The following is a 26,320-nucleotide window of genomic DNA, read 5'->3' as shown; positions in this document are numbered from 1 at the left end:
TCAAAACATTTATGGGTTTTGGTGATTTCCCTCCAGACATGATTGATATGCTATTCCCTGAGATTCTGCTGACTATTTTAGAAGAAAAATGCTGAGCCAGCAATGGCAATGTAAAGGACTATATAAGGGCTGTATTCCATATTGTTAAGGAAGATAGATTGGGGAAATAATTAATGCAGCCAAGTTATTAATGACTCTTTGGTTGTCCTGCAGTACCAGAAGCTTAAGAAACCTATCTTATTGCTCCTATCTGTCCTCATAACTAATGATCTCTTGTTTAGGCTTCTAAGCTATCACAATAATAGCAGTGCTTCCTTGTAGCCTGTGGTACCAGCACCCAGAATTCATCCATCTAGAAAAGAGAGAAGGAATCACTGCTGCTGGAAAGGCTTCAACACCCAGGATGCTGAAGCCCCAAAGCATGTTCAGTAGTGGAACGTTAGGAACTGCTGAAGCAAAGCACAGAATTATTCAGGTTCTCTTTCATTTGTCAGTAAATTGGATTAAGAGGTTCTGCAGGGGTATGTCTGTGTGTGGCAGTGTACCTAAAACAAATGCCCCACTCAGAGTCAGCCACCTTGCGTTGTCTTCCTAGGAGTAAATTGTGTTCATGTGACTGATCAAGGACCTCTCCCATAAAATATTCCAGCAGGGAGGTGGTTGTCTCTGTTCCCTCACAGAAGGTGTGCTGACACCCTGCCTCTGGAGCTTGCAGGCCAAGTGTGCGTGTCCCACATTTCACCTCAACTTTGAAAGATGTATTTGATCAATAAGAATAATAGGCACAATTAAACATCTAACACCCTTTTGCCAGTAGTGAAATGGAAGGGAGAGCAGCTCTTAGTCACTAATAGACTGGCCAGTGGCCAGTGTGAGAGCTCAGAGCTTTAGAGATGGGACAATGTGGCCTCGTGGAACAGGGACTTGCCTGCTCTGTGTGGTTCTTTTCAGAGCTGTCATAGGGTGGATGGTCACACAGTAATTACCTTGGTTAGTTTTCCTTTGGTGCTTTGGGTAGTAAAATGTTTTTGTAAAGGACATGAAACCAGGATCATTATAGCTTTTGTGATACGGGGAGTTAATGGTAATGGTGGAATTACTTTATCAAGTGGATATAACATCAGGGTGAAGTTCTGACCCAGCTGAAATAAAAGGGAATTATGCCATTAAAAACATGGGGGTCAGGATTTGCCCTGCAGGGTTTAAGTCTCAGTGTCTCTGAACCCAAGTGTTTCTGGAGTGCAAAATACTCAGTTACAAGGAGAATTTAGCGACATAATCATAGAATGATTAGGGTTGGAGGGGACCTTAAGGATCATTTAGTTCCAAATTATCAAATGCAATCATGACTGTTGTACTACATCTCTTTATTTCTTTCTGCAAAGTGGTGAGTCCCACGTCTGTGGGTGCTTTACACGAGGTCAGAACAAGGAACAGTTCCCATTCTCTTCAGGAAAGGATTCTGAAGGGGATAAATGGATGTGGCATGAGCTGCATGTCATGCAGCGTGAGGCACTTGGAATATTGTTATCTTTAGAACTAATTTCAAAAATTAATCTCACCTTTTAATATCCTGAAAGCAATTGAGACTTCACCATTGATCTTACACCTGAGAAAAGGATAACAGAGGTGCAGAAAAGTCACTGATACTTCCCATAATGTTTATCACAGTGGTGAAGTAGCACAGTGATAGAATTTTTCCCTGTGTACACCTTTGTGTAAACATTTAAACCCAAACAGATGTATCTGCGTAGATAACTCCTTTTTCTCTCTGTTGTTATGCTGCTGGGAAGCACATTGCAGGGTTGGGACTTTTCAGAATATAAATTTATCAAGACCAGTATGATTAATTAATCAGTTGATCTACTTAAGAAAACAGGAGAGCTACAAGACCATCGTTTTGTCAGGACTCTGTTAGTGTTAGAGCTGGGAAACAGTATTTTCACAAGGTCCCAAACTCAGTTTTAAATTATTCTCTTTGCTCACTTTTTAATGGAAAGGTAACTTTCCAGAATCTAGATCCTTTTTAAATGGAAAATGTGCAATATTATCTAAGGCAAGTATGAAGTTGATTTACTATGCATGATTTTTTCAGTTTGTACACATTCAGTATGGTTATATTTTTACTCAGGATGTATATATATATATTTTTTTTCTCTGCTGAACTTTTCTCGATTGCTTTTTTTATCGGGTTTACAAATCAAATCAAACAGGTATATTGCAGAGCTCTGATATTATTTTCTCTGCTTATAGCACAATGTATTGAATTATGCTTGCTCATGTACTGCTGCTGCTATTCTCTCCAGATTGAGAGAGAATGACTGTGGGGGCTGTAAATTCACTTGGCTTCCAGCACCACTGGTTAAATCAAGAGCCCTATTCAGGCTAGAGAAGAGACAGAGCAAGTGTTCATTACACAAATCAATTTGGTCAAAAGTACAGCACAGTGGGTACTCAACCATTGCTCACATAATATTGTCAACTTAATCAAATAATGCCTAGAAGACATTCACAAACTCTTTCCCTCTGAGAAATAACTTGATTGGTGCAGCAGGAAAAAACAGGTGCTGTTTTGAGCATTTTTTTTTTAAATTTAATGAGTGCTTTCTTTTTCTTTCTAAATATAAAATCTCAAAGAGCTTTACCCTGTGTTATATAGAGTATAAGACACTCAGCACATAAGTTTGCCATTAAGCATGTTTAAGAAAATAATCTATTGCTTTTTTCCCCCCCTTTCTTTTCTCCCTGTAAATATTTGCCAGGTTGTTCCTGCTAGAATTAGGCTGTTCTTCCTTTAGAGCTGGTGTGGGTTTAAAAGATGTGCAACCAATTATTATTTGATTACAGATTCTGGAAGAATGATCAGGGCTTGGTAAAGCTTTTTCATATTCTTCTAGCACAACATATTTTCAGTTTGTCCAGGAAGAGATGAAAGGTTTAGTTCCATTTTAGTCATTCCTGCTGCTTATGTTCCATTCACTCTTTCAGAGCTGAGACTGAGGACAGCGTTCTTTTTGTCGAGGTGTGCAAACAGCTCTTCTGTGACAGCATTTTATTACCTTGAAAAGGGGGTTGGAGGGTGAAGGATTTTGTCTGCACCGCCACTGTTTTGTAGAAAATGAAGGAGATTTGTCAGTGAAAAAGAACGGAGGGAAAGTGTAACACTTACAGCTGCAGTGTAAGAAACGTTGCAGGGCTGACTGTCTTCAGTGATGGATGGAAAGGGCTACAGAAAATATGTATTAGCTGGGAAGGAGAATGGAATGCTTTTTTTCTGCCCAAACGTTGTACACAAAGCCCCCTCTCATTCCAGGTTCGCTGATGGTTGTTTTATTGAATGAGGTACCTTTGCCACGAGTGCTGAAGATGGGAGGGGAGACTCCTGTGTCCAGTCAGGAGTAACCTGGGAAACGGGTTTGCACAGGGATTTTGCTGGATGAAGGTTTTAGAATGTATTTTTGAGTGAAACACACCAAAAGTTTGGATTAGTAAGGGCTTAAAAAAGGTGTGTGTGTGTGTGGGGGGAGATATTTTCTCCGAATAGAAATTTTCAAATTTATTGTATCCAGGCCAAACATCTTGTTCAGTAGTTTTCTTGACCTTTATAATGTTTTTAAATTCCCAGATAAAAGCTAGAAAGTGAAACCAGAAAAATTACTTCAAGAATTTTACTTCATTGTGAGGTCTTAAAGAACTTGAGTGAAGTCCTTTAAATAATAGGAATTTTCTGTTTCTAGAACTCAGATAAGGAAACAAACAAACAAAAAGTATTTTTGTAAAGATAAAGAATTTCTTTAGAAAACAATAGATGTTAACTCCCCTGATGCTGGACTTGGTTTAAAAATTTACCATATATTTATAACAAAAGTATCTTTATGAAAAAAAGATCATTTTCTGTGAGATACCCTCTTTCATATGGGTTTGTTTACCTGTAAGAATGGTTCCAATTTTCATTCTTACACGTAAGCCAGAAGTAAAGGGAGATCATCTTAATTTATTTCCCTGTAAGTGAGAATTTGGTCTTCTATTTCTTCATTCTGTATTTATAACTTTCATTATAAGTTTTAAGACTGTCATGTTAAGATTCTTTAATATTTTATAGTTGCAAATACGTGGTGGAACAGGCACCAGAAAGCAGTCTGACTGCATGCAAGACTAAAGGGATGTAGCAAGGATAATGCCATATACTAATTTCAATTAATTTTTAAAGAAATATTGAACACCAGTCTTCTTCAGTGAAAATATTCTCTTGAAATGTATTATGTATGTGTAAGGTAAATTGCATTCAAGTTCTGTGAGTGTACAGAGCTCAGAAACTGATTTTTCCAAAGCCAACCAGTCCTCTGTCCTATGTGTGTTTTGCCTCTTTGGTCTTACCTGGAAATTTTTATGTTATCTTCATATTCCAATTTCAATTTGCACTTATCCTGCTCTGTATTTCCTAGTCTCATCCATAGATTTCTGGGTGATAACATGCTTTGTGAAGAGACTGTTACATTTCCAAGCCTTTTAATATGTTTTGAATGGTTTAGTTCTGTTAATTCTACCACAGGCATCTTGAAGGTCACGTACATGTATAAAATGTGGATGACAGTGACTTTCTGAAGTCTCTGTTTTTCAGTCCTCCCTGCCCAAACTCTGAGATATTATTTTCTGAAAGTGTAAATTTGAGGCTTCTTAGAATAAAAATGGTAAAATAAAAATGGTTAAAAAGAAAAGTCACAGAAAATAACAGTACCTGGATTTACCCACTTTACCCATAATTTGTAGTTCCTTCATTTTAACATCGTCTTCAGAAACCTCACTGGATTTTGCTGACAGTGTATCTGTTCAGCTGCTTGGTAGGGAAGTTGCTCCCAGTGTTTTGGTATGTTAATAGTGCCTGGTTCAGCCCTCCCACTCATTTCTCATTATTTATATTAGTACAAAGAACAGAAGTTGCTTTTCCCAATTTGCATTTATACAGGACGCTGATTATGTAATTTCTTCCTGGGGCACCCTTTGTTCCTGAAGCTAAACAGCACCTTCAGAATTCTTTAATTCTCTTCTGATTAATCTAATTGACCTTAAATTCTTTCAGAGTGTTCTATTTCAAGAGTTTCCTGTCTCTCATTCTCTCCCCCCTTTCTTGCTCTTGTATACCGAATTTTCTTCATATTTCTCTCCTTTAAAGGCCTGGAGGTAGAAAATAATCTCTGTGGTGTCTGTGGATGGAACAGTTGCCTCAAAATATAAATTTTGAATTTTTGAGTTGATTTGAGATAACATTGGATCAGCATAGAACATTTTCATCTCTTAACACCTGTGTACCATGTTTAGTATTTAAATCACTAAAAAATTGTCAAGATAAATGATTTCAGTTTGTGGGACCCTCCCTGTGAGTTCAGGGAGTAGCAGATGAAGAGGTGTGGTGGCACTGGCTCAGTTTTAGGTTTACACTTGATCCCAGTTATTTAGATCACTTGAAAATCCTTCTTCAGTGCACACAAAAGTTGGTATTTGTGTGTGAGTCTCATCACATCCCATGAAATGTAGATGCTGCTGATGGACTGATGCTGCTGCAGAAACAAGGCCCTTTATTTGTGAAGTGTTTTTTGCACAGAATTATAAGCAATACAAATGTTTGTACTTTTAATTTGAGAACATTTCTATTTCCTGGGTAAGATGTTGTTCAATTTAACTTGCTAGAATTCATTTTGTGTGTAGTTATTGCTGCTGTAAATGATGTATTCTGTTTGAGTTATTTTGCTTCCTCTTCAACAGGTTTGTTGGTACTAAAACTGTGTGGTAAGGTTTATTTTATTTAACCATTTTTATGTTGCTTCAACTGTTGTCTCTTAAAAGAAATTTCATACTAGCAGGAAATGGGCAATTTCTTCTTTTTATCTTCTTTTTTTTTAATGAAAAAAGTCAGAAAGGCAAAATGAACTGTAACATTAAACATGAGACAAGTGAGTATTTGGAAAAAGAATGAGGTCAGAAGGAAGAGGAAGGACAGAGAAAATAGAGTAGCAGTTGTAAGATCATCCTGATAGTTTCATTCAACTATTTTCTTTTTCCTTCTATTCTTCCAAATCCCCTCTGCCAATGCAAATGGTATGTTCTTTTTACATACCTATACAAAATCCTTTTCCACTGAATGTGTGCTGTACATGCAGTAATTCATTAGGCACAGTAGGATATAATTGAGGAACACAGATAAGAATTTCTGTAATATACTGATAGACCGGTATGGCTAGTTTTACTTTTTGGATGAAGGACATTATGTTTTTCCCTAATCTCTCTGGAAATTTATAATTTTTTTTTTGTAAATTGTAATACACAGCAATGTCCTTCAGTTATTAAATGGAAGCATTTTAAAACCAGGGAACAGTGTCCCTGCTAGAAGCACCATGACATAATCTCATTTTAGTGAGAAAGAAAATCTGTACGACTTTGTTTCTGGGTCTCACTTTTCTGTCAGGCAACCTTCACCACTGATTAAACTTCTGTTCCCTCTCAAAACTCAAGGCCTTTTCCATAATGCTCACCATTTATCCAGGCAAAATGACCCTCTAGTGCCCATCAGCACTGCTTATGAAATGGCAACTAGATGTGATGTGTTACCTGCCTCCTGTGTAGAAGTCCCAGTGGCCTCTGAATGAAAGTACTAATCTGATTTGAAAGTGTCTGGCTTGTTCTTTCTGCTAGTAAATCTCCATTTGGACATGGAGATTCAGTTTCTTCCACTGGCAAAAAGGGATGAGATTAAAGGGGTTCAACAGTCTTATAATATAGGGAGATATATTTGTTAATTATTTAAAAATAGCTCAGCAAATCTACAAATAATAATCTGCTTGTTATTCTCCAGTTTATTCCAAATACATATTTATCACATGTGCTGTTGAGACAGACACAGAAATGGATTTGATTTTCATGTATTTAAACTTCTGGTATTCTTCAGTACCTTTGAGTAGATTTAACTGCTTTTCAGTAATTTTTTTTTTTTTTTTTGGGGAGAATTTAAGCCCACACCTTACATTAAAAAATGACAGAAATACTTACAGTGTGCTTTATTTTGCTTTACCTTTTTTAGCAGACAGATGATGCAGCACAGACCGATGGCCAGCAACAGACACAATCTTCTGAAAACACAGAAAACAAATCACAGCCAAAACGGCTTCACGTCTCAAATATACCATTCAGATTCCGGGATCCAGATCTTAGACAAATGTTTGGTGTAAGTGCTCATCATTTATTTGTTCTTTTTTTATATTTCCATTGCAATAGGTACTTCAGGCAGCTGTGAGAGCTGTATCTCTGATTGAGGCTGTTTAACCATTTTCAGTAAAGAGTCTCTTTCCATCCATTTATAACCAAACATCCAGTCACAACTGAGAAAAGGAATTCTGCTGGTTCTACTGTATGTGATGCAGTTGGGTGTTTTGTGTTACATTCACAAAACTCTATCTATGTTGGCTTAAAATATTACATGCACATGTATTCCTGCTGTGCACATCGAGATTTACATGCCTGTATTTATTAATTTTGATGTAAAATAGTCAGTGCTTGACCTCGTGAGTAAGGGACTCAAATCTGTAGGAGGACATGGACTGAATTTAAGACCAAAGTTGAGGAATAGGAATCCTCACCCACTCCCACAGGTTTCTGTAGATTCCTGAAGTTTTTGCTGGTATTTTTCTACAGGTCTCTCAATTTTTGCTTTCCCCCAGGCCATTGGATGCCTTCAGCACATTGCCTGTGTTTCACACATCTCAAATGTGCCATCAGTTTTAGGCTCATAACCACGAGAGTCTGGGCTGGGTTTCTCCCCTCCGTTCCAAGAGCTCTTAGATTTTTTTGAAATGTCACTAAATATTATCTAGCACTTGATCATCTATTAGAACCCACTTTTGCCTTTTCCAAGTCAGTACTCTTAAGTATTTATGTTACTCTGACTTTCTTATTTCTGATCACTAAAACTGCATTCTCTTCTGCATTACAGTTGGTTATTCAGTGCAGCATCAAGCACTTTGTGGCTCTAAACTTCTCTCCATCTTTCATGTTTAGTTCAGATTTTTAAGTTCTTCTAATGTGTTTGTATGTGAATTAAGACATTGTGTTTCTCAATATTTATTTCTCTGAAGGAAACAATAACTGGAAAAAGAATCCTGGTGTAGTATTGGGAAATGAGTGACTGTTCTGCTGTATCTGACTTGCTACAGGTTCTCTCCCCTGAATACAGCTTACAGCTCATCAGCAAAATAGCAGAAGGCATAATAATTAACCCTCTGGAGAAAAATATGCAAATTTATTTAAACTAAACAAACCACTTAAAATAGATTTCATTTGAAGGTACATTAAATGAAAGGATTTTTTTTAAGTATTGCAGTAATTTATAAGTGAATAAAAACTACATTTCCTTTCAGTTTCTGAGTCTCAGGTCTCAAAAGACTAACACTAGAGAATGGCTGGAGTTTTCCAGCTGACTTTCAGAATGACTTGGTAGCAGTAAACTTTTATCTTCTGAATTGGTAGAAAAAAGAAATTCCTTCAAGTGTGAGTTGAAATATCAGATGTGAAATATGGTAGCAAAGCATCCTGACCCCGTTATACACAGAGCAGCTCATCTTGGACACGGCCACAAATACAACAGAGGAGGATTGTTTAAACATTGAGTCAGTGACTGCTTCTAGGCTGAAGTGACAGTTAAAACATTAATTAAATGGTGAATGCAAGAACATGAAATAAGCCAAGGGATAACAAGGGATGGTTGATTTTTCATAATCAAGCTGAAACTCTTTAATAAGCTAGAGAAGCTTATTGGCCTGTAATTGTTAATTATATCTTAAAAGTCTGAAGTACAGGCTCAGTTCTGCAGTTCCTGGGACTCCTGTTGGATGATTCTTCATTTACCTGCCTTTAATTTCTGCCTTTTTGTTTAATATATTGGGTCACTTCCCAGAGTTAACAGTGATCCACACTGCCTGTTAATGATGTGTGAGATAACAGCAGTGACCCACTGCTACATTACAGTGTCACTGCACAAAGTGTGTCCTAATAGAAGTGTTCTAACTAATCACTGCCCACATTCTAACTAAACACTGCCCAAGTCCAGCATTGATTCTCTTCCTAAGACAAATCCAGTAGGGACTTTTTCTTTGGGATGGCAACTGTGGTCAGGTTTTGTGTGTGTGAACAATGCCTAGAGAACTGAGTGCTATTGTAAGGTCAGTAGGAATAACAGTTGCTACTAATATTATAATAAAAGTGCAGTTCTGAGCAGGGAAAAATCCCCCAAAAAGTAAGTATCCATTCTAGTTTTCCAAATTATACTCCAGTAAAACAAGAACTTGTTAGGAAGTAATGGTTACCCTTTTCAGCAAGAGTAGAAAGAAATCCTCATTTCCCAAAGCCAGCAACAAAACTCCCAACTGGTTTAATCTTATTCTTGTAAGATGTGAGTAACCAAATCCTTTACCTGTTCTGGAAAGCAACAGAAAATCTTTTGATTTTTTTCCACTGTATATGATAGAAATGTTGAAGTTATCTAATTTTCATGTAACTTTTCTATTTCTTTGCAGCAATTTGGTAAAATCTTAGATGTTGAAATTATTTTTAATGAGCGAGGCTCAAAGGTAAGCAGTTTAATTCACCTGTGGAATTTTTTTAATTTGTTTAAAATGCTTATATGAATAAAAGGAAACAACTGCACTGCTTTTAAAAAATAATGTCTGAAATTTTATGTTAGTGAAAACATCATCTGAGCTGTCAGTCAGTTTTCTAAGGAGTACAAAAATGATTGGACTCATATCTTTTAAAGGGGGTAATTTTAGCTACTCCAAACTGTCATCTGTTTTATGGCAATGTTGATTTCTGCTGTCCTTATTCTTCAAGGGTAATTATCTCGTTTATTTTATAAGATGAGTCCATACTTAAAGATATTTGTAGGCAGGTTTGTATTAGTGCAGGTGTTTTTTTCCTTTATTGAAATGAAAGATGACAATGATACCTAATAACTATCCTCTTTAGTAATTAGCTGAGAAAATAATGTGATTGTTCCAGATTATCTAAGTGCAGATGTTTTCCTCTTTAGTTAAAGCCTTAGTACACCAACCCTTTGAAAACAATCTATTTTAACATTTATTTGATTAAGAGACTTTTTACTGTATTGCAAACATATATTTTTTTTCCTGAAAATTACTTTGCCTTAAATGCATACTTCAATTTATTTAGTATTTAAGGAATAAAGCAAGATAGAAAGGCTGTGACTGCATTGGCATCACTACCTGGTGCAAAACTGCAGCCCAGTATGTTCACCTATGATATCAGCTGCATTAGAGGGGTTTATGTGTATGTCATATGCATATATTTTTTCCTTTTCTTGCCATGTCAGACACACTGGGAAGTTTATTCACTAATGTTTGTCTTCCTTAACTCATATATCATTTATTACTAGCAATGGAATTCTATTCCTGTTCTAAACATACCATAATCTGTCATTTTTTTGAGAATCATATCTATCATAAATCTGTCTTAAATCAGATATATTTTAATTTGGTTAATATTTATGCTCTGAACGTAAAGACTTCACTTTTTTTTTCTTAACCTGAATAGAAGAGCTGAAATTTTGTGGTTTATTATTCAGACATTAATTAATCCCCTTTCTAGCCCAAACTCAGTTGGAACATTTATCACTTTTTGAGTAAACAACGAAACCGGATGGATTTTTGTGGCTTAGAATCTTCTACCTTGGCCAAAATGAATTATTGTTAAATTATGGCTATTCAGTAGCATTTGAAAACGATATAGATTGTCCAGAACATTCTGCTGTTGGATAGTCCTATAAATTCCCAAAGCTGTCCCCCACTGGTCACCTTGGCTGGGTTGTGCTGAAGATGGAGGGGAGCTGAGCACACATCTCATGGGGTGGTGCTTTACCCTTTTGTTTAGCCATTAAATCTTACCCAGGTAGGGCTTTTAACCACCACAGCTGCAGTGGGCTGTGCATAAGTGTGAGGCTTTTTTAAATTACTTGAGGAGGTGTTTCTGAATTGAGTTTTTGGGGGATGGCACGAGAAGGTGTTTCCGAATCGGGTTTGTTTTTTTTTTTTTTAATGGTGATCTTGCCTTGTGCTAAACCCAAGGTCTGAAAAAGGATTTCAGAAGGAAGAGGTTTTCCTAGGTGGGCTTATAATGTCAAGATCTCTTATGAAATATCCCTACACTCTCAGTGCTGCAGTGGTGCATCCCAGCTGTCTCCAAGTGAGCTGCTCAAGATGCCTAAAGCAGTTCTGTGATACATCTCATGGCTCATGTCTGCTCCTTCTCATCTTGCTTAGAGTTTATTTCACACAGTATTTTGATTTGCAGAAGTACCTTTAGATTCTCTCAATTAAATAGAAAGTTTTAAAAAAAAATATTAGGAATAAGAGGGACATCTTTTTTTTGTTCTATTTTTTTTTATTTATTTATTTTAATCTGATCATTTCGTGTCCATTCTGTAGGAATTAAGATGCACCAGATTAAACTCCCATTCCTGGCAGTGCTTATCTATGTTTTCATAAAATCCCACTGAAACTGAAAGGACTACTAAGTGGTTTCAAACTGAGTACAGGTAACAAAGTTTGCAGGATCAGAATTCGAAATTGTTTCTAGCTGCAGTTTGGCATAAGAATTGCTAGAATATGTTTTTGTTTCTGTTTGTTTTTCTTTCTTTTTGTTCAAATAGTTAATGTCTTAAAGGATTCTTACAAAACCAACAGAAGCAGGTTCATTCTCATGCCATAATAGCTAATAAAAATGGAATTACATATTCAAAAAAACCATGACATTAGGACACCACCATAAAGTACAAAATGGTTTTGAAGAAGGGAGTCCTTCCATAAAAGAAAACCCTAAAATAATGCAAGTTTCATAGTAAAAATTTCTGTCTGTTTGGATGCATAATAATAATGAAGATAACTTTGCTAAAATTGTGTGGCAACGCTGATGACTTTAAAATTTTTGACCATTTTCTATGAGTTATAAATTAATGCTCTAGACAGCTCCATATACACTTTCAGAAATCTGTTTGTGTATGTATTAGTATATCTCTAGAATATATAAAATATATTTCTTCAAACAAGAACTCCAAAGCACCTCCCAAATTAAATCAGAACCTTCTCACCTACTAACTTGGCTATTATTAAATCACTTGACAGATTTGAAAAGTAAAATGTAATTATTTACATTACCAGTTGATAAAATACATGGTACGCTGCAATAGGGCAGCTGTATATAAAATTGATGTTCAAGTGTTCATGTAGATATTTGAATGTGTGATGAGTGAATCTATGTTCTGTTCTTGAGTTTCTTGAGTTTCTCTGTCAGCTAGGTAAGGTTAAAGATTTGCATAAATAATAAGAGCCTAATTTAAATGGTGTTGATTATGAGAATAAGTACAACATAATGGAAAAATTACAATGAGTGTTATTTTCAGAATCTTTGAAGTTCCTGTCTTATCTTGGCTTGTGTATACATTTTTTTAGTATAATTAGGTTTTTATCTTTCCCTTTAGTTGTTTGAACAAAAATTAGCAGGTAGTGCTGTTGTGAGCTAAGGAGACTGATGGAAAATTTTGACTGAACAACTCCCACCAAATTTTTGCAGTTCTGAGAAGAGACAATTGCTCAGCCAAGAGAAGAGGGGAGAACAAGCAGAATTGGGGGAATTTGTGCTATTGCATGGTTGGGCCCCTTGGATCCGTGGATCCAGTGAAATTTTCTTAACAGCATCTTAAATTGGGGGCTTTTTTTTTTTCTTTAACAAGATGGGAGGAAGCAGTTGTAGAAGAAATAAAAGTTTCAAGTTGAGGGTGGGTTTAGGTATAAGAAAAGCCTGTGCTGGCATCTAAACCGTGGGGATTAGTGCTGAGGAGAGGGATTTACTTTCTTTCAATGCTCCCAGCGCTTTGGGCAAAAGAGAGTTACATCTTCAGTGTCTTGTGACAGGAGAGGTCATGGCCTCGTGCTAAAATTGAGGAGGGTAGTGTGGAGAAAATGTGTGGAATCAGGTGTTCTGAGAGTGGCTTCAGCTGGGAGTGGAGCTGCTGACAGAGCAGTGCTCAGCTCGGGCTTCAGGCTGGGTTTGGAAGGGGAAAAAAAGAAGGACAATGTTTTTAAGCTACTTTGAAGAGAATGAAACAGAAAGCGCTGCTGTACATAAATGTCACTGTTTGTATTATAAATAGGCATAAATAAATGAGTTCTTGGAGTAGGTAAAATAACCCAAATAAATCCAAATAACAAAGATAACGATCCTGATAGTTACTTAACTTTTTTGGTTGATCGTTGATTAATTGGTTTTGTTCATACCCATTGTTTTTTCTCACTGCTTGGTGTCAGTTTTGCCTTAGTTTGGTATTTGGTCTCCTCTTTGTATAAAATGTGTGAATAAATGTATAAATGCCTTCCTTTTTCTTTTGTACCTTTTTTTTTTTAATCAATCACTGTGTATAACAGGGAGTGCTGAAGAAAGTGGGTGAACACTGATCACAAAACTGAGTGAGGGGACAGGAGATGGGCAGTTCTGGTTGTGAAATATCGAGGATGCAGAAGTGTGTTTGTTTGGATAACTTTGGGGGGGGCATGCAAAGAAAGGCACTGTAGTGCTAATGCAAGAATTACTTCAAAGGGTTGGTGTATGTTTCTAAAATGTTCTTGGGTGTCTGATTTTTTTTTTTCCAAAATATTTACCATTTTAAACAGTGTTTGATTTAACTTAGCACATAAAAGGAATGTTAGTAGGATTGGGAGTGTTTGTTTTAGCTTAATATTATAAAGGAGAGCGTTTGTCATAAGCAGAATTTTAGATTTGTCAGGTGTTCTGCTGTCCCACTAACATGGGATTCCGGGGTTTTACCAGTTGCATGTTTATATGTGGAAAGTAATATGCAGAACTAGTAAATGAAGCAGTTAAACTTATTTAAAACGTTTGCATTTTTCTTCCTTTATCAGAATTTCTTTTTCTATTCACATCATGTGATTTTCTTTGCTCTGTTAATACGAGAAAGTTTATACTTTGTTCTAAAAGTACTTTTGTTTGGTTGGTGGTTTTCTTTTCTCTTTTTTTTTTCTTTTATAAAAAAATAAGTAAAGGCTGTATAGTTTGACAAAAGTTTAAGTTACCCTAGTGTTGCATGGGAACAATGTTTCTTATGATCACAACAGCATGATTAAGTAGGCAATGTTTAGAGTATATTGACATTCAGTGTTGAATTTTGTGCACATGTTTTTTATTTCGTTGAGATATCTGCATGTCATTAAAATGTGGTTCATTTTCTTTTCTCATTAGTTCATTTTTTTCTATGTGGAGACACTGTAATTTATTTTAATTTCATTTTCTTATTGTTAGATTTATTTTTCCTCTGTAGTGACATGTAGAAAGGTATTTTTGGTATCATTCTTTGACTTTCTCAGAGGGTATTATCTAACTGATGACAGGAAAAAAAAAATTTGTTCACATTTGTCGCTTATTTATTGCACATCTCGATACGATTATAATTTTTTCTAATTTGCATGTTACAGAAATGAAGCGAGGACGAGAAAATATTAAATTAAAGAGAGAGAACATAAGCAAACAAGTGGTCGTTGACTGAAATAATAATGTGCATGTTGTTTTCCCCCCTTCTCCCTCCTGCATGCAGGGATTTGGTTTCGTAACTTTCGAAAATAGTGCTGATGCGGACAGGGCGAGGGAGAAATTACACGGCACCGTGGTAGAGGGCCGTAAAATCGAGGTGCATGTTCAAAATATTTTCCTTTTCATCTTTTTTATAAATGTCTGCTTCACTCTCATTTGTTGTTTCAGATGCATCATTGGTGTCTTCTGTGTGCTCCCCCTTCCCCCTTCCCATTGTTTATATATATATATTTATATATAAAGAGAGAGAATCTGGCCTTACTTGGGTTTTTTATTATGATTTCTTTTGTAATTATTATTATTATTGTTGTTATCATTACTGCTGAAAGGTGGATGAGAGAATTAAAAAAAAAATGAAAGCTTTAATATTTTGAAGTTATTATTTTGGATGTTTTGTAAATCGATGGGTGCAGTAGATTCCAAAAAACAGCCAACAACAACAAAAAAAATTTAAAAAAAATTGAGAACAACAACAAAAAAAAAAGTGTGACAGACAAAACAAAAACAAACAAAAGGTTGGTTTTTTTTCTTTTTCTTTGTTTTCTTTCTCTTTTTTTCTTTCTTTTTTTCCTTTTTTTTTTTTTTTTTTTTTTTTTTTGCTGCAGGGTTGATGCGGGATCCACAGTGGCTTTCAAAAAATATTCAGATTGGGAAAGAAGCATCCAAAAGATGCACGAGGAAAAAAAAAAAAATTAAAGAAATTAAAAAAGCAGACACAAAGCCAGGCTAGAGAGCGACCAATTTAAACATTTAATTTAATGGAAACCATGAGGTGGCTTGGGTGGCCTGAGCCATCCCTATCTCTAAAAAAAACCAGCAGCAATGCGTTTTCTCCTCCCACTGGATCCCCTTCAACACTGCCCTCAGTCGTATCTGTTAGAACTTTAAAAAAAAAAAAAAAAAAAAAAAAAGAAAAAAAAAAGAAAAAAAAAATTACCAATTGAAAATGCTGTCGTCTTTTGAGTAAGATGTTGCATATTTTGCCTTTTCATTTTCCCCCCTTCGACGGTAGCGCTTAGGGCCCTCACCAAACTCTCAGTAACCATGGTAACTGTATACATACCCATGCTGGCGATGGTGCTGAATGGTAAGTGGAGAAGTCCATCTGCCGTTTCACGTATTTAGCGCTGATATACCACGTGGATTTTTTTGACTTGTTGTATTAAGTTTTCTTGATGCTACATTTTTTTCTATATTGGTACGCCTGTAATTGAGTGTACGTTTTAAGCAAGCCTGGGAGGCACTGATTGGATTGAGGATATGACTTCGTGCACATCTTACTCAGATTGTTAACTCCATATTGTGTTAAATAATGCACCCTCTTTTTATCCTTTTGTTAGCTGTGATTTTAAAGCTTGAATGATTTTGTTAATTCTTGCAATGAAAAAGGCTCTTGTTCCAAGTGTTGAATGCTAGATGTTGCTTTTCCAATGGTACTTCTCTTCTGAAGGGTTATGTTGCACACTGCTAAAATTCGTTTGTCCCTTTTTTGACATTTTCTTTGTTTCCTTGTACCTTGTCTCTTTCCTTTCTACTCCACTGCATGTTCCTTCATATAATCTTTTTCTTTTTTTTCTGTTTTGAGTATTTATTGTATCAGTGTTATCATGGAATACAAGCATGCTCTTAAGTCTTAAATTATGCAATACCTTTTAATTTGCTTTTAATGTCTTTTTATTAAAGTTTAAATGATATGATGTTGCTTTATTGAAATGATTTGTAAGTTAAAATGGTTATGAAAGTAAATGTAATTATAAATAGTATGATTTTGTTATGCACCTGTTGCCTTCTATAAATTAAATTGCATTTTATTTTTACATGACTAATAGCAGTAATAATGCATGCATTTAATAGTGACACGGGCCCTCCCTGTAACCCTTTCTAATCCAGTGTTCTATGTGCTTAGGTAAATAATGCAACAGCACGTGTAATGACAAATAAAAAGACGGTCAACCCTTACACGAATGGTAAGTGCATGAAACCCCAGAGCTGGGTTTGAACGCCCCTGCATGTCAAACCTCACTCTGCTGAACTCATGAGGTGTCACCACCTGCATTTCCCGGGGCTCAGGTTTTGCCCAGTGCCCCAAATCATGACCTGGCTGGGCAGAAATTCCATAAAATCCATCCCAGCTCATTCACACCCATGTGGGTGTAGCATGCATCCCATTGCCTGACTGGAATCCAAACCCAGAGGCTTTTGTAGAGGAAAAGAGACCTGCCAGGAAAGCTTTCCTCTCTTCTGCCTTTGTGCAGTGGTAATGTTGCAGTGAATGATTGGGTTTGGTTTGGGAGAGGGAGGTGGGCAGAGCAGCAAGAAGAATGTCTCTGTCAGGCATGAGATACCTTTTAGCACCAAGACAGGGATCTAGTCAAAGACAACTTTCTGTGCCTTCCTATCATAATTTGTTGGAAGAACAGAGCAAACTATTATTGGGTTCTGCTTCCAGCATTTTGAGGTGTTTTTTTTTTCCCCCATGGAAAAATCAAAATTCCAAGCCACCTAAAAATAAAGTTCAGTCTAATACTGACCTAGGTTGATGTAATATTGTACATTAATGATAGAAAAATAATCCACAGATATTTGAGGGCTCCAGAAACAATAACTTTTTAAATGTTTCCTTTGGGGGTGTTTGATCACTTGCTTGAGTTTTCATTTACTAGTTCAGGAAATTCAAACAAGTTCCTAACTCAGCCATGTCAAACAATGCCACATGAACTGAAATTAATGGCAATTACTTTTCAGTTTCCCTAGACTGTGTAGTTGTCATTATTTGTGTTTCAATTTAATGCAGCTTTTCCCATCCAGTAGAAAGCAGATGAAATCTGCACATTAAGGTTTCCAGAGGTAGATTAGATTCTTTTCCATTTTGAAATATAATGGATCATATTTTCTGTATTTGATGTCTCATTAGTGAGGTTTTACTAAAACCCAGGGCAAACAGTGGCTTTATTTTTTAATGAAAGGCTTATCATTTTTTCTCAGCACAATGAAAATAAAATAAAGTGAAGATTTTTATTTGACATGTGATAATTGAGCTAGTTAAAACGATCTGGAGAAGAAGGGTCTGAAATTCCTTATGATTTCTCAGAAGCTGTTTTCTTCCTCATTTCATATGTAAATGTGAAAATTGGTAAATGATGCAAGTGGGGAAATCTCCTTGGTTTTTACTGGTTTTAAAGCATCTTAGTGAATTTAGTGAAAGAGACACAAGGCTTGACAGGATCACATAACAAGATTTTGTTGCAATACAGAGCATTATACATATGCATATGAGACCATGAACTCTGTCTGCTCTCTTGTAATGATAAAAGTATTTTTTCTACAAAGGATGATGCATATTTTGTATTCATAGTATCCTAAGGCTACAAAACTATTCATTAGCAAATAACACGTTACATATCAGCACACCCAGTGCTGAAGGAAGGGAATGCTGGCAACGAGAGAAGTGAGATTTTTTAGGAATCTCGTTTTAGAGGAGGTTCATGTCTGTGCCCTGCACTGCAGGATTACTTAGGCCATACATTATCATTTAGTAATATCCAAAACCAGGACAGCCAAAATCTGCTATGAAGTGTTTCCCACTGGAAGTGTTTTGTTTGTCATTTTCCATCCTGTTCCATCTCATCTAGATCTCACCAAATGTATGAAATTTCCTGTTCAGTGCCTAAAAATTAGCTTTTGTCTTTGTGAATCCATACAGCCAAGGTGTTGCGTGCAGAATGTTCTTTTGCACACCATTTGAAGGGTATCTACCAAGAAAAACTCTGGTTGCAATGCTTTTTCTGTTACTTTTTTTAATATCTGAGGTCTCCTAAAGTAAACACACAAGGACAATCACGTTCCTCTTGCATAATCATCACAAGCAACAGGGAATGAAGTGTAGACATGCAAGGTGCTTCATTTAGTTTCATCAGTGCCTGTGTTATCAGTCATCCTGGCACGGGATGATTCTAGTTCTTTATCATTGTGTCAGGAATTAACCAGTGCTAGAGCTGATTATTTATTAAAGATTATTGTTGTCTAAAGTAAAGGTCTCATCTTTTAAATAAAATATAAGGCTAGTTTTTCGGTAACATTTGCAAGATTTCTGATGCAGGTAGCCCGAAACAATTTTGTTTGCAACATGCCTGTCGCTTCAGAACCACTTATTTTTTAATGCCTGGCTTTATTTTTCAAAGAGTATGTTGTGACTGACGTGTTGTTGGCAGGTATTCAAAAAGTAGTTGGGGCACATGTTGTGTTATATGAAAACATCAGGCACTGATATTTATTTTCATTTAAAAACAAGATACACACTGTTTTGTCTCTCGTTCCTGAGCGCTGCTAGTTGTTCAGTAACAAGGCTCATGTTGTTAATAGGATTGTGGAAGTCAGTAGATTTCGACACACAAAAACCTAGACTTTTTTTTTTCTTTTTTTAATGTGTGCAACTTCATTCAAATAAGTTGTTTGCTTCTGTGTCTAAATGATCTTTGAAATAAGTACGCTTTCCACTGACTTTTGACTGCCCCAAATGAGCAGTTAATAAATGCTCAGTTGCTATGAGAGCTTTTCTTTGTGAGTTTGTCATCAGACAGAATGATTTTGATGGCTCACCTCATGCTTTGGAGACAGAACTACCTTTTCTTTGCAAAGAAATTCAGTGTCAGGAGTTCTACTCGTTGGCAAAAATATTTGAGGCATTTTTAGATGTTCCAGCCTATCCTGTTCACAGTTGTACTTTCTTCTGATGCCCATATTGCAATTCAGGATGCTCAGCCAAGTGTTGTAGGGCATGGAGAATTATGGGCAAGTAGATTCAGAGAACTGCAGCAATAAATGGGGGGCATGAAACAGGGATCAGTAAAAGGATAAATATGTTGTAAAGTTTATACTTGTGGTGCCTTGAATTTGAGCCTTCTCTTGCTCTAAATTTAGGTTCAAAATCACAACTAGCAAGTATTAGCACAGTTAAATTCCCTCCCTTACACCTCTGCAAGCAAACAGGAGGGAAGCAAAAGGTGTTGCAGGTTTCTTTGGATAACTCCACGGGGTGGGAGCCTGGGTCAAGCAGAGGGGGTTTTCTTTCCTTAGCTGGTTTTTAAGTTTTAAGCTTTTACAGCCTCAACTTGAGGAGGAGATTAATATTGTGACAGTAAGAAAAATGCACAAAATTACACCCACAGCCGAGAATTTGCCTCCTCCAGCTGCTGCAGTCGGGTTACTTGGCAGCTGCTCGCTCAGATACATCAACTCCCATCACACTTGATTAACCCACACAGCTATGGGCCAGCACATTGTTGGCTGACAAGATAAAGTTAAGTTTAATTACTGTTATTTTCACGATGAATGAAGTATTTCCTCCATAGGCTTCAAAAAGTTAGATGAGACAGCCGTCACTGGGAGAGTGGTAAGGAGCTGAAATATGAGAGTGCCTTTCAGCTGTGAAGAACAATCTGCCTCTTCCAAGATTTTTTTTTTCATCCTCTCAGACAAATTGTGGCACTGTTAGTGTAACTTAGAAGCTGAGAGATGTCTGTCAGCTGCTTTGACAGCAAAAGCTGACAGATCTAGAATTCTGTCCAATCTTTCATTTTGGGTTGTGTTGATCAGTGGTCTTCTGAGGAAGTACTGAATTTGAAATATTGTCTATTCCCTAAGCTATAAAAAGTTAGAAAGTCTCAAATTTGAACGATATTTTACTGAAAGTCTCAAAATTTGAATGGTTTTCTATCAAACCAAATTTGACTAAGAGACATGTTATACCACGATGTCCCTAAATATAATCCCGTAGTAGGTAAAATTGAAGGGTTGGGAAAAAACCCTGTGGTATTTTCAGGAGGCAAGACACTTTAACCCTTCTAGGCTGGGCATTTTTCAGCTTCTGTAACTGTCTTTTAGGTGCACAGAGCACCTGCAGTCACTTCTGCAGAGCAGATGTCATGCAGTGCTGCTCCTTGCTCTGAACTTAGCCATGAGTTGCCTTTCAAAACCACCCCTCCCCTGTTACTGAACAGTTAGTTACTGACAAGTAGTGACTGTGCATCAGATAGAGACAGCAGTGCCCTGAAAAGGGTAGAAATAGTTTTCTTTTGTGTTGTTACTGACATTTTGCATTACACCTTTTCAGTCCATAAGGCCTTGGGTTTTTATGATTTTTTTTTCACTGTCCTTTTGCACTGCATGATATGGCCAAGGCAGAAATAAGCCTATTGTGCATTTAAATTCTTCTAATCTTGGCTTTTGTGATTTTGAAAAAGCCTTGTTGTCACTGTCTTGATTGTATTTTCATTCCAGCAGCAGTTATAAGTCCTATTTTAAGTACCATAGCTCTGGAGTTTGCAAGATGCTTTCTCTCAATTTTTTTTTTCTTTATTCCCATTTACAAAAGGTGCTTCCCACTCCTCTGATTTGAGTGTGCTCTAGGAAACCCCTAATTTTTCAGCCCCAGTAGTTCAAAATAATTGTTCACTTAAGAAAAAAAAAGAAAGAGTGTGGGTGGGGGGATGTTCTGTGGAGTTTGCAGTTAACTGGGAGTGGATCTACCTGTGGCTGAGCAAAACACAATGATTGGCACTTTACCACAGCTCAGAACACTAACGAGTTTTCCAGTGTTTTCTTTTGCTGTTCTCTTGCCCCTGCCCCTCCAGCCCCTCCAGCATGGTTGTCTTTAACATCACACCTGCTTTGCACACAGCCCCTGCTCGTGCAGCCAGCCTGGGCACTCCAGGCTCAGCTGGAAATGCCACATGAGGTGTGAGGGCACGGCAGTGATTATTTGGAGTTTGGCCAGTACACACAGTCCAGATCTCCTGGGTCTGTGCTTTGGTTCTGTGGTAGCAGTGGCAGAAGGGTGATTGTTTAAGACAAAGGCAGTGGCTGCATTTGTGCCCCTCAGAGCTGTGCAGGATGTGACTGAAGCATTCCCAGTCTCTCCCCAGCACTGTGTGTGTCTGCAATTGTCCTGTTCCAGCGCAGACAGTCGGGTTCACAAATGCAGATGGACAAAGTCCCTGGCATTTGGCTGGATCTCACATCTTCTTCATGTCACAACAGGCATTTCCACACTGTGTCTGTGCTTTCATTTTTCCCAGAGTGGAATCAAAGTGCTCTGATTATTTGGTTGCCTTGTAACCCCCACTAACAAATGCTTATCAGAATTTTTGTGTCTGGTGAATGGACTGTCCTGGCCTCTCTGGACTAAGAACTGATGTGCTCTGGTACTACAGGGTACAGGGATACCTGAACTAGTGCTGACTTCATTCCACAGCTTCAGGATTAAGTCCATGGCAACTGTGCATTTCAGCCAAGGTAGTTCACCTGGTCATCCACCCCAGTGCCATGTCTGGAGAATGCCTTGTTTCATGACTTATTTCCATACAACAGTCTGATATTAAAGATCAGTAATCAAAGATGCCTATAAAAGTTTCATTCAAATGACCTTTCTTGAAGCCTTTTTATCTGTTTATTTCTATACAATGATTATTATTATTATTATTATTATTATCACCAATTGCAATATTAATGCCATTGTGTTTTTATGTTTACTGCAGGCTGGAAATTAAATCCAGTTGTTGGTGCAGTTTATAGTCCAGAGTTCTATGCAGGTAAGGATTGTGCTATAGTTGTCCATGCCTTATTTTATTTTAGTATTCTTTAAAATATACAAAAGTACAGAATATGTGTTTGGTGTGAGGTTTGATTTCTTTGTGTGATTTCACATTACGTGCAAGTTATTTACAGATTTGTGATGCAGGATTTTAAGTTACTTGGGCATACTAAACTTTATATACAAGATATATGAATAGCTTTTTATTGGAAAGTAGATAGTATAACATGAAATGTATTGCAATATCCCAGTCCCACATGAGATTTTATTTTATTTATATTTTATTTTATATTTCAGTATTGTCACTTTCCTCCAGGAATTATTTAAGCCTAGTAAGCAACAACAGCAAAAAATCTTACCTATAAAAATCTTTGGTTTCTATAGATATGCAGGTAGACACACACAGCTATGGACCATTTGTGTTCATGATGGTTTTTTGAACATATTTCTTTTAAATTTTATATTTAATTTTTCAGTTTCATATTTTTGTATTTTAAATCTCTATTATCACTTGAGTCTTCAGTGAGACGGAATTCTGATCCTGGTTGCAATTTGGAGTTAGAGAGATCCAGTCTTTTTCTGCTGGAATTCAGTCATGGCAAGCATCACTTTCTAAATGTGCTTTAGCAACAAGACTGAAAATAAACTTAGTTGTACTCCAAAACCCAGTTGATTTCAGAGGAAATCAGGAAAGCATTTTTCGGGGATGGTAGTTAAGCTTGGGAAGAGGTTGCCCACAAAAGCTGGGGAATTTCCACTCATGGAGGTATTTGAGTCTCCACTAGACAAAGCTGAAAACTTTTGTTACTTTGAGGGACTTGGAGAGATAAAAATTGTTGAAAAGGTCATTGTTACAAACAGATATTTATTGTTGAAAAAAAGCTACCTGTAATACATCCAGTGCCTCTACTGAAATAGATAAAAATGTTCCAATTAGGATAAAAGTGGCAAAGTATAATAAAAATACTAACCTGGCATTCATGGGATTGCAATATTTAGTGTAGGCAGAATTTATTTCCCTCCCTGATGAATGTCTAAGTTGAAAACAGGAATTTAACATTGATCTCGTTTGAGCAGTTAGTGAACCAACCCTGAACCTGCATAAATTAGAAAGTCAGAGTTATTAGTCATTTTATATAAATGACTTTGTGTTAATGACAAATATAATAATATTCCCATAGTACAGTAATCAATTTTCTAATACGTATGCAGAATTAACAATCTGACTTATAATTGTCTCATGAAGTAGGGCATGAAGAGTTCACATAGTTTGTAAATTAAAATCAATATTTTCAATCTCTCCTGAAGGTAATTTTCCTAATTTACTGGACTTTTCCCTAACATTTATTTTGTCTTTTAATTATAAAATGGCAGGTTATTGATTTTTTTGTATAACCTCCTAAAGTCCCAAGTGCATTTTTATTGCCAACACTAGGGAGGTGTTTGCCCTTCTTAATGAGAATCTTTAATTACCATTAGAAGAGTATTAATTTAATTTTATGAATTATGGCATGCGCTTTACCACACCTATGCATAAAGTTCTATCAAGATGCTTCATTTATTTCAGGGTTGCTTTTTTTTCTGTTTATACATGCAGACAGTTTTATGTTTGGGTTTTGTTGGTTTGTTTTTTTTTAATGCATGTCAAATGCATATTTTTTATATTGACTCAAAGATGACATTTTCTCAGACTTTTAAACTTTCTTTTAAACAGTTTAGTTCAAATCTCTTAAACAGATTTAGGAGATTTTTAGATGCCCCAAAGTTGTTAGAAAATGAAACAGTAAAAGAACACTGCCATTGGAATAGAACACTGCAACGTATCTTTACTTTTGGGTTCCCCCCCACTACCTTTGTTAGAGAAGAAACAATTGCACTTTTGAAGATGATAGAATTAGAAATGTGATTTTTAAGGCAGTGAAAGTTCTAGTTATTTGGTTTAGTTATTGTCTCCAACACTGTCAGGATAAAATCACACCAACTTTTTCACAGTCGGTGCAAGAAGTTCCTTTTGCTCCTTAATAAACGATGAAAGATTTGGCCACTTCTGAAATAAAGATGATACATTTGCAGAGAAACTGTTGATTTAAAGTACCTTTAATCTTCATAAATAAGTGAAAAACAGAAGGTTATACAAAGCTGTCAGGATGGCACTGATGGATGGCAAATTCCCCCGTTCCTCAATTGCCGGAGAAGACACACGCCGCAAGGCTGAGCCGTATTGTACATCATAGCTGCCAACTCATTCCTGTGATTAAATATTCCATCAGTGCGGGCTGGAAGGCGGTAAAGCTTAACAAGATTCATAAGATGCACCACTTGAATACACATAACTCACTTCCTTGGCTGGAGAGCACCCCGCGTGCAAAAGAAAATTAGAATTGAGTTAAATTACTCCATAAGACAAGATCAATAGAGAAAGGAGAAGATCCCCTAATGCAATGCAAATCTAAGATATAGTTATGTCCTGACAACTTGAAGCAGACAATTAAAGTCAAATAGGGAGGAACGCAATGTAAATCAACCCTAAAACCTTGAAGATAACGGTAAACAGTAGGACCAGTGACATGATTGTTATAGCTCAGCTTTTTTTTTTCCCCTGAGTGTTCACTTGTGTGAGGGAAAACCTTTATGGAGGAAATGCATGACAGCTAAAAATGGAGCCAACAGGATGCGTGGCAGGTGCACAACAGACACTGTGAAAGTAAAGTATTACTTGGGGACTGCAAAATACTATATATTTACAAACCACTATAGATTTTTCTTCCTGGGTAGCCCTTCGAAGGCTGTTTTTGTGACTGTGAAATTCTCGTGCTGTAGTAAATTAGAACCCTCTGGAAATATGGCTGTGGTAGTGTTAGTATGGATTTCCGGTGACATGTTCATGAAGGGCCCCTTGAAGGCTGCTCTGCAATTCCAAGGTCTTGCAAAGCTCCCTGATGGCTGCTGACTGGGGATGTGTTGGTGAACATACTCCTGCCCTTCCCACTACTCCACTGGGGAGCCTTAAAATGATATTTCATAGAAAACAAAAGGACAGGGATTTTTTTTTTCCATTTATAATCTCTGGATTTTCACAGCATTCCACTTTTCCACGTATGATAATGAATAGAAATTTTTTAAAACTGACTTATGTCCACTCTCCCTCTGTTAAAGAAAGGCATACTATCTAAGGTGGTTTTCCTCCTCATGAGAAAGAAATGCTTAATGAAGTTATGATTTCCATTTCAGCTTATCTTTTCCAGTAAACTTTTTATCAAGTTCTCTGGCAGGTCCTAATGAGGAAATTTGTAAGAAACACTGTGTGATTCATCTCACAAACTCCTTGTGTAAACTGGGACAAATTTTTCATTTATTTCTGTATCCCTCCAGTTTTATATACATCCCAGAGTGACCCATAGTTTTGCTATATTCAACTAGAGTCTGTTCACTTCCCCTAAACACTCATTTATGGCTGGGAAAATACAGATTTCCAGCTGGGTTTCTTTACTAGGTGTACTCTGGTTCTTTCTTTCTTTCTATGGTTTGTTATAATATAATTTTTACCTGCTTATTTTTATATAGTGTATACTTTATCTGTAATAACTAGCCTTCCTTTCAGCCTCAGGCAGTCTGAAAGACAATTTCTCTGCTGTTCCTTTCAGTTATTGCAGATCTTTTTGTTTCCCTCTTTTGTTTTTTTTGAATGATGAATTTTTGAGCAACCTCCTGCACTCTCCTTATTGAAATACAGAATATTGTTGCACCTGTGTTACTACAACAGATCAGTCCTTTAAAGCAGGTAGCTTGAGACACAGTAAGGCCATTTTAAAAGACTTTGTCATTGATGGCAGAAAATATATTTGTTATACCTGTTGGAGAGGCTTTTTTTTTGGCAGATGGGGGAAAAGATGTTTTAGAAATTACCTGGAAATCTAGTGAATGCTCAGAGAACACTTAAATTCCCTGTGACTCACATGAGAAAATACTCTTGTCTGATCACGACCAGCAAACAGTATTTCAGGAATTTCCAAATTTAAGTTGGCAGTGGAGAAAGAAAGGACAGAAGACTAGTGCTGAAGAACCCTT

At 36.6% G+C, this 26,320-nt stretch overlaps 1 protein-coding gene across 28 annotated transcripts in view; it reads left to right on the top strand.

Moving 5' to 3' along the window:
* The window catches only part of RBFOX1 (RNA binding fox-1 homolog 1), a 1,149,451-nt gene that overhangs the window by 1,047,575 nt on the left and 75,556 nt on the right, over positions 1–26,320 (top strand). For all 28 annotated transcript variants that reach the window (XM_051793639.1, XM_051793308.1, XM_051793550.1 and 25 more), the window contains 5 exons: positions 7,076–7,219; positions 9,564–9,617; positions 14,666–14,758; positions 16,568–16,628; positions 22,197–22,250. In XM_051793639.1, coding sequence (XP_051649599.1) covers positions 7,076–7,219; positions 9,564–9,617; positions 14,666–14,758; positions 16,568–16,628; positions 22,197–22,250 — 406 coding nt within the window. The remainder of the gene's footprint in view (positions 1–7,075; positions 7,220–9,563; positions 9,618–14,665; positions 14,759–16,567; positions 16,629–22,196; positions 22,251–26,320) is intronic.

This window comes from Manacus candei, unplaced genomic scaffold (assembly GCF_025592945.1).
Source record: "Manacus candei isolate 608988 ecotype Guabito, Panama unplaced genomic scaffold, ASM2559294v1 h1tg000002l, whole genome shotgun sequence".
NCBI lineage: Eukaryota > Metazoa > Chordata > Aves > Passeriformes > Pipridae > Manacus > Manacus candei.
The sequence above is the reverse complement of the archived record's forward strand: the minus strand, read 5'-3'. Positions and strand labels throughout refer to the sequence as shown.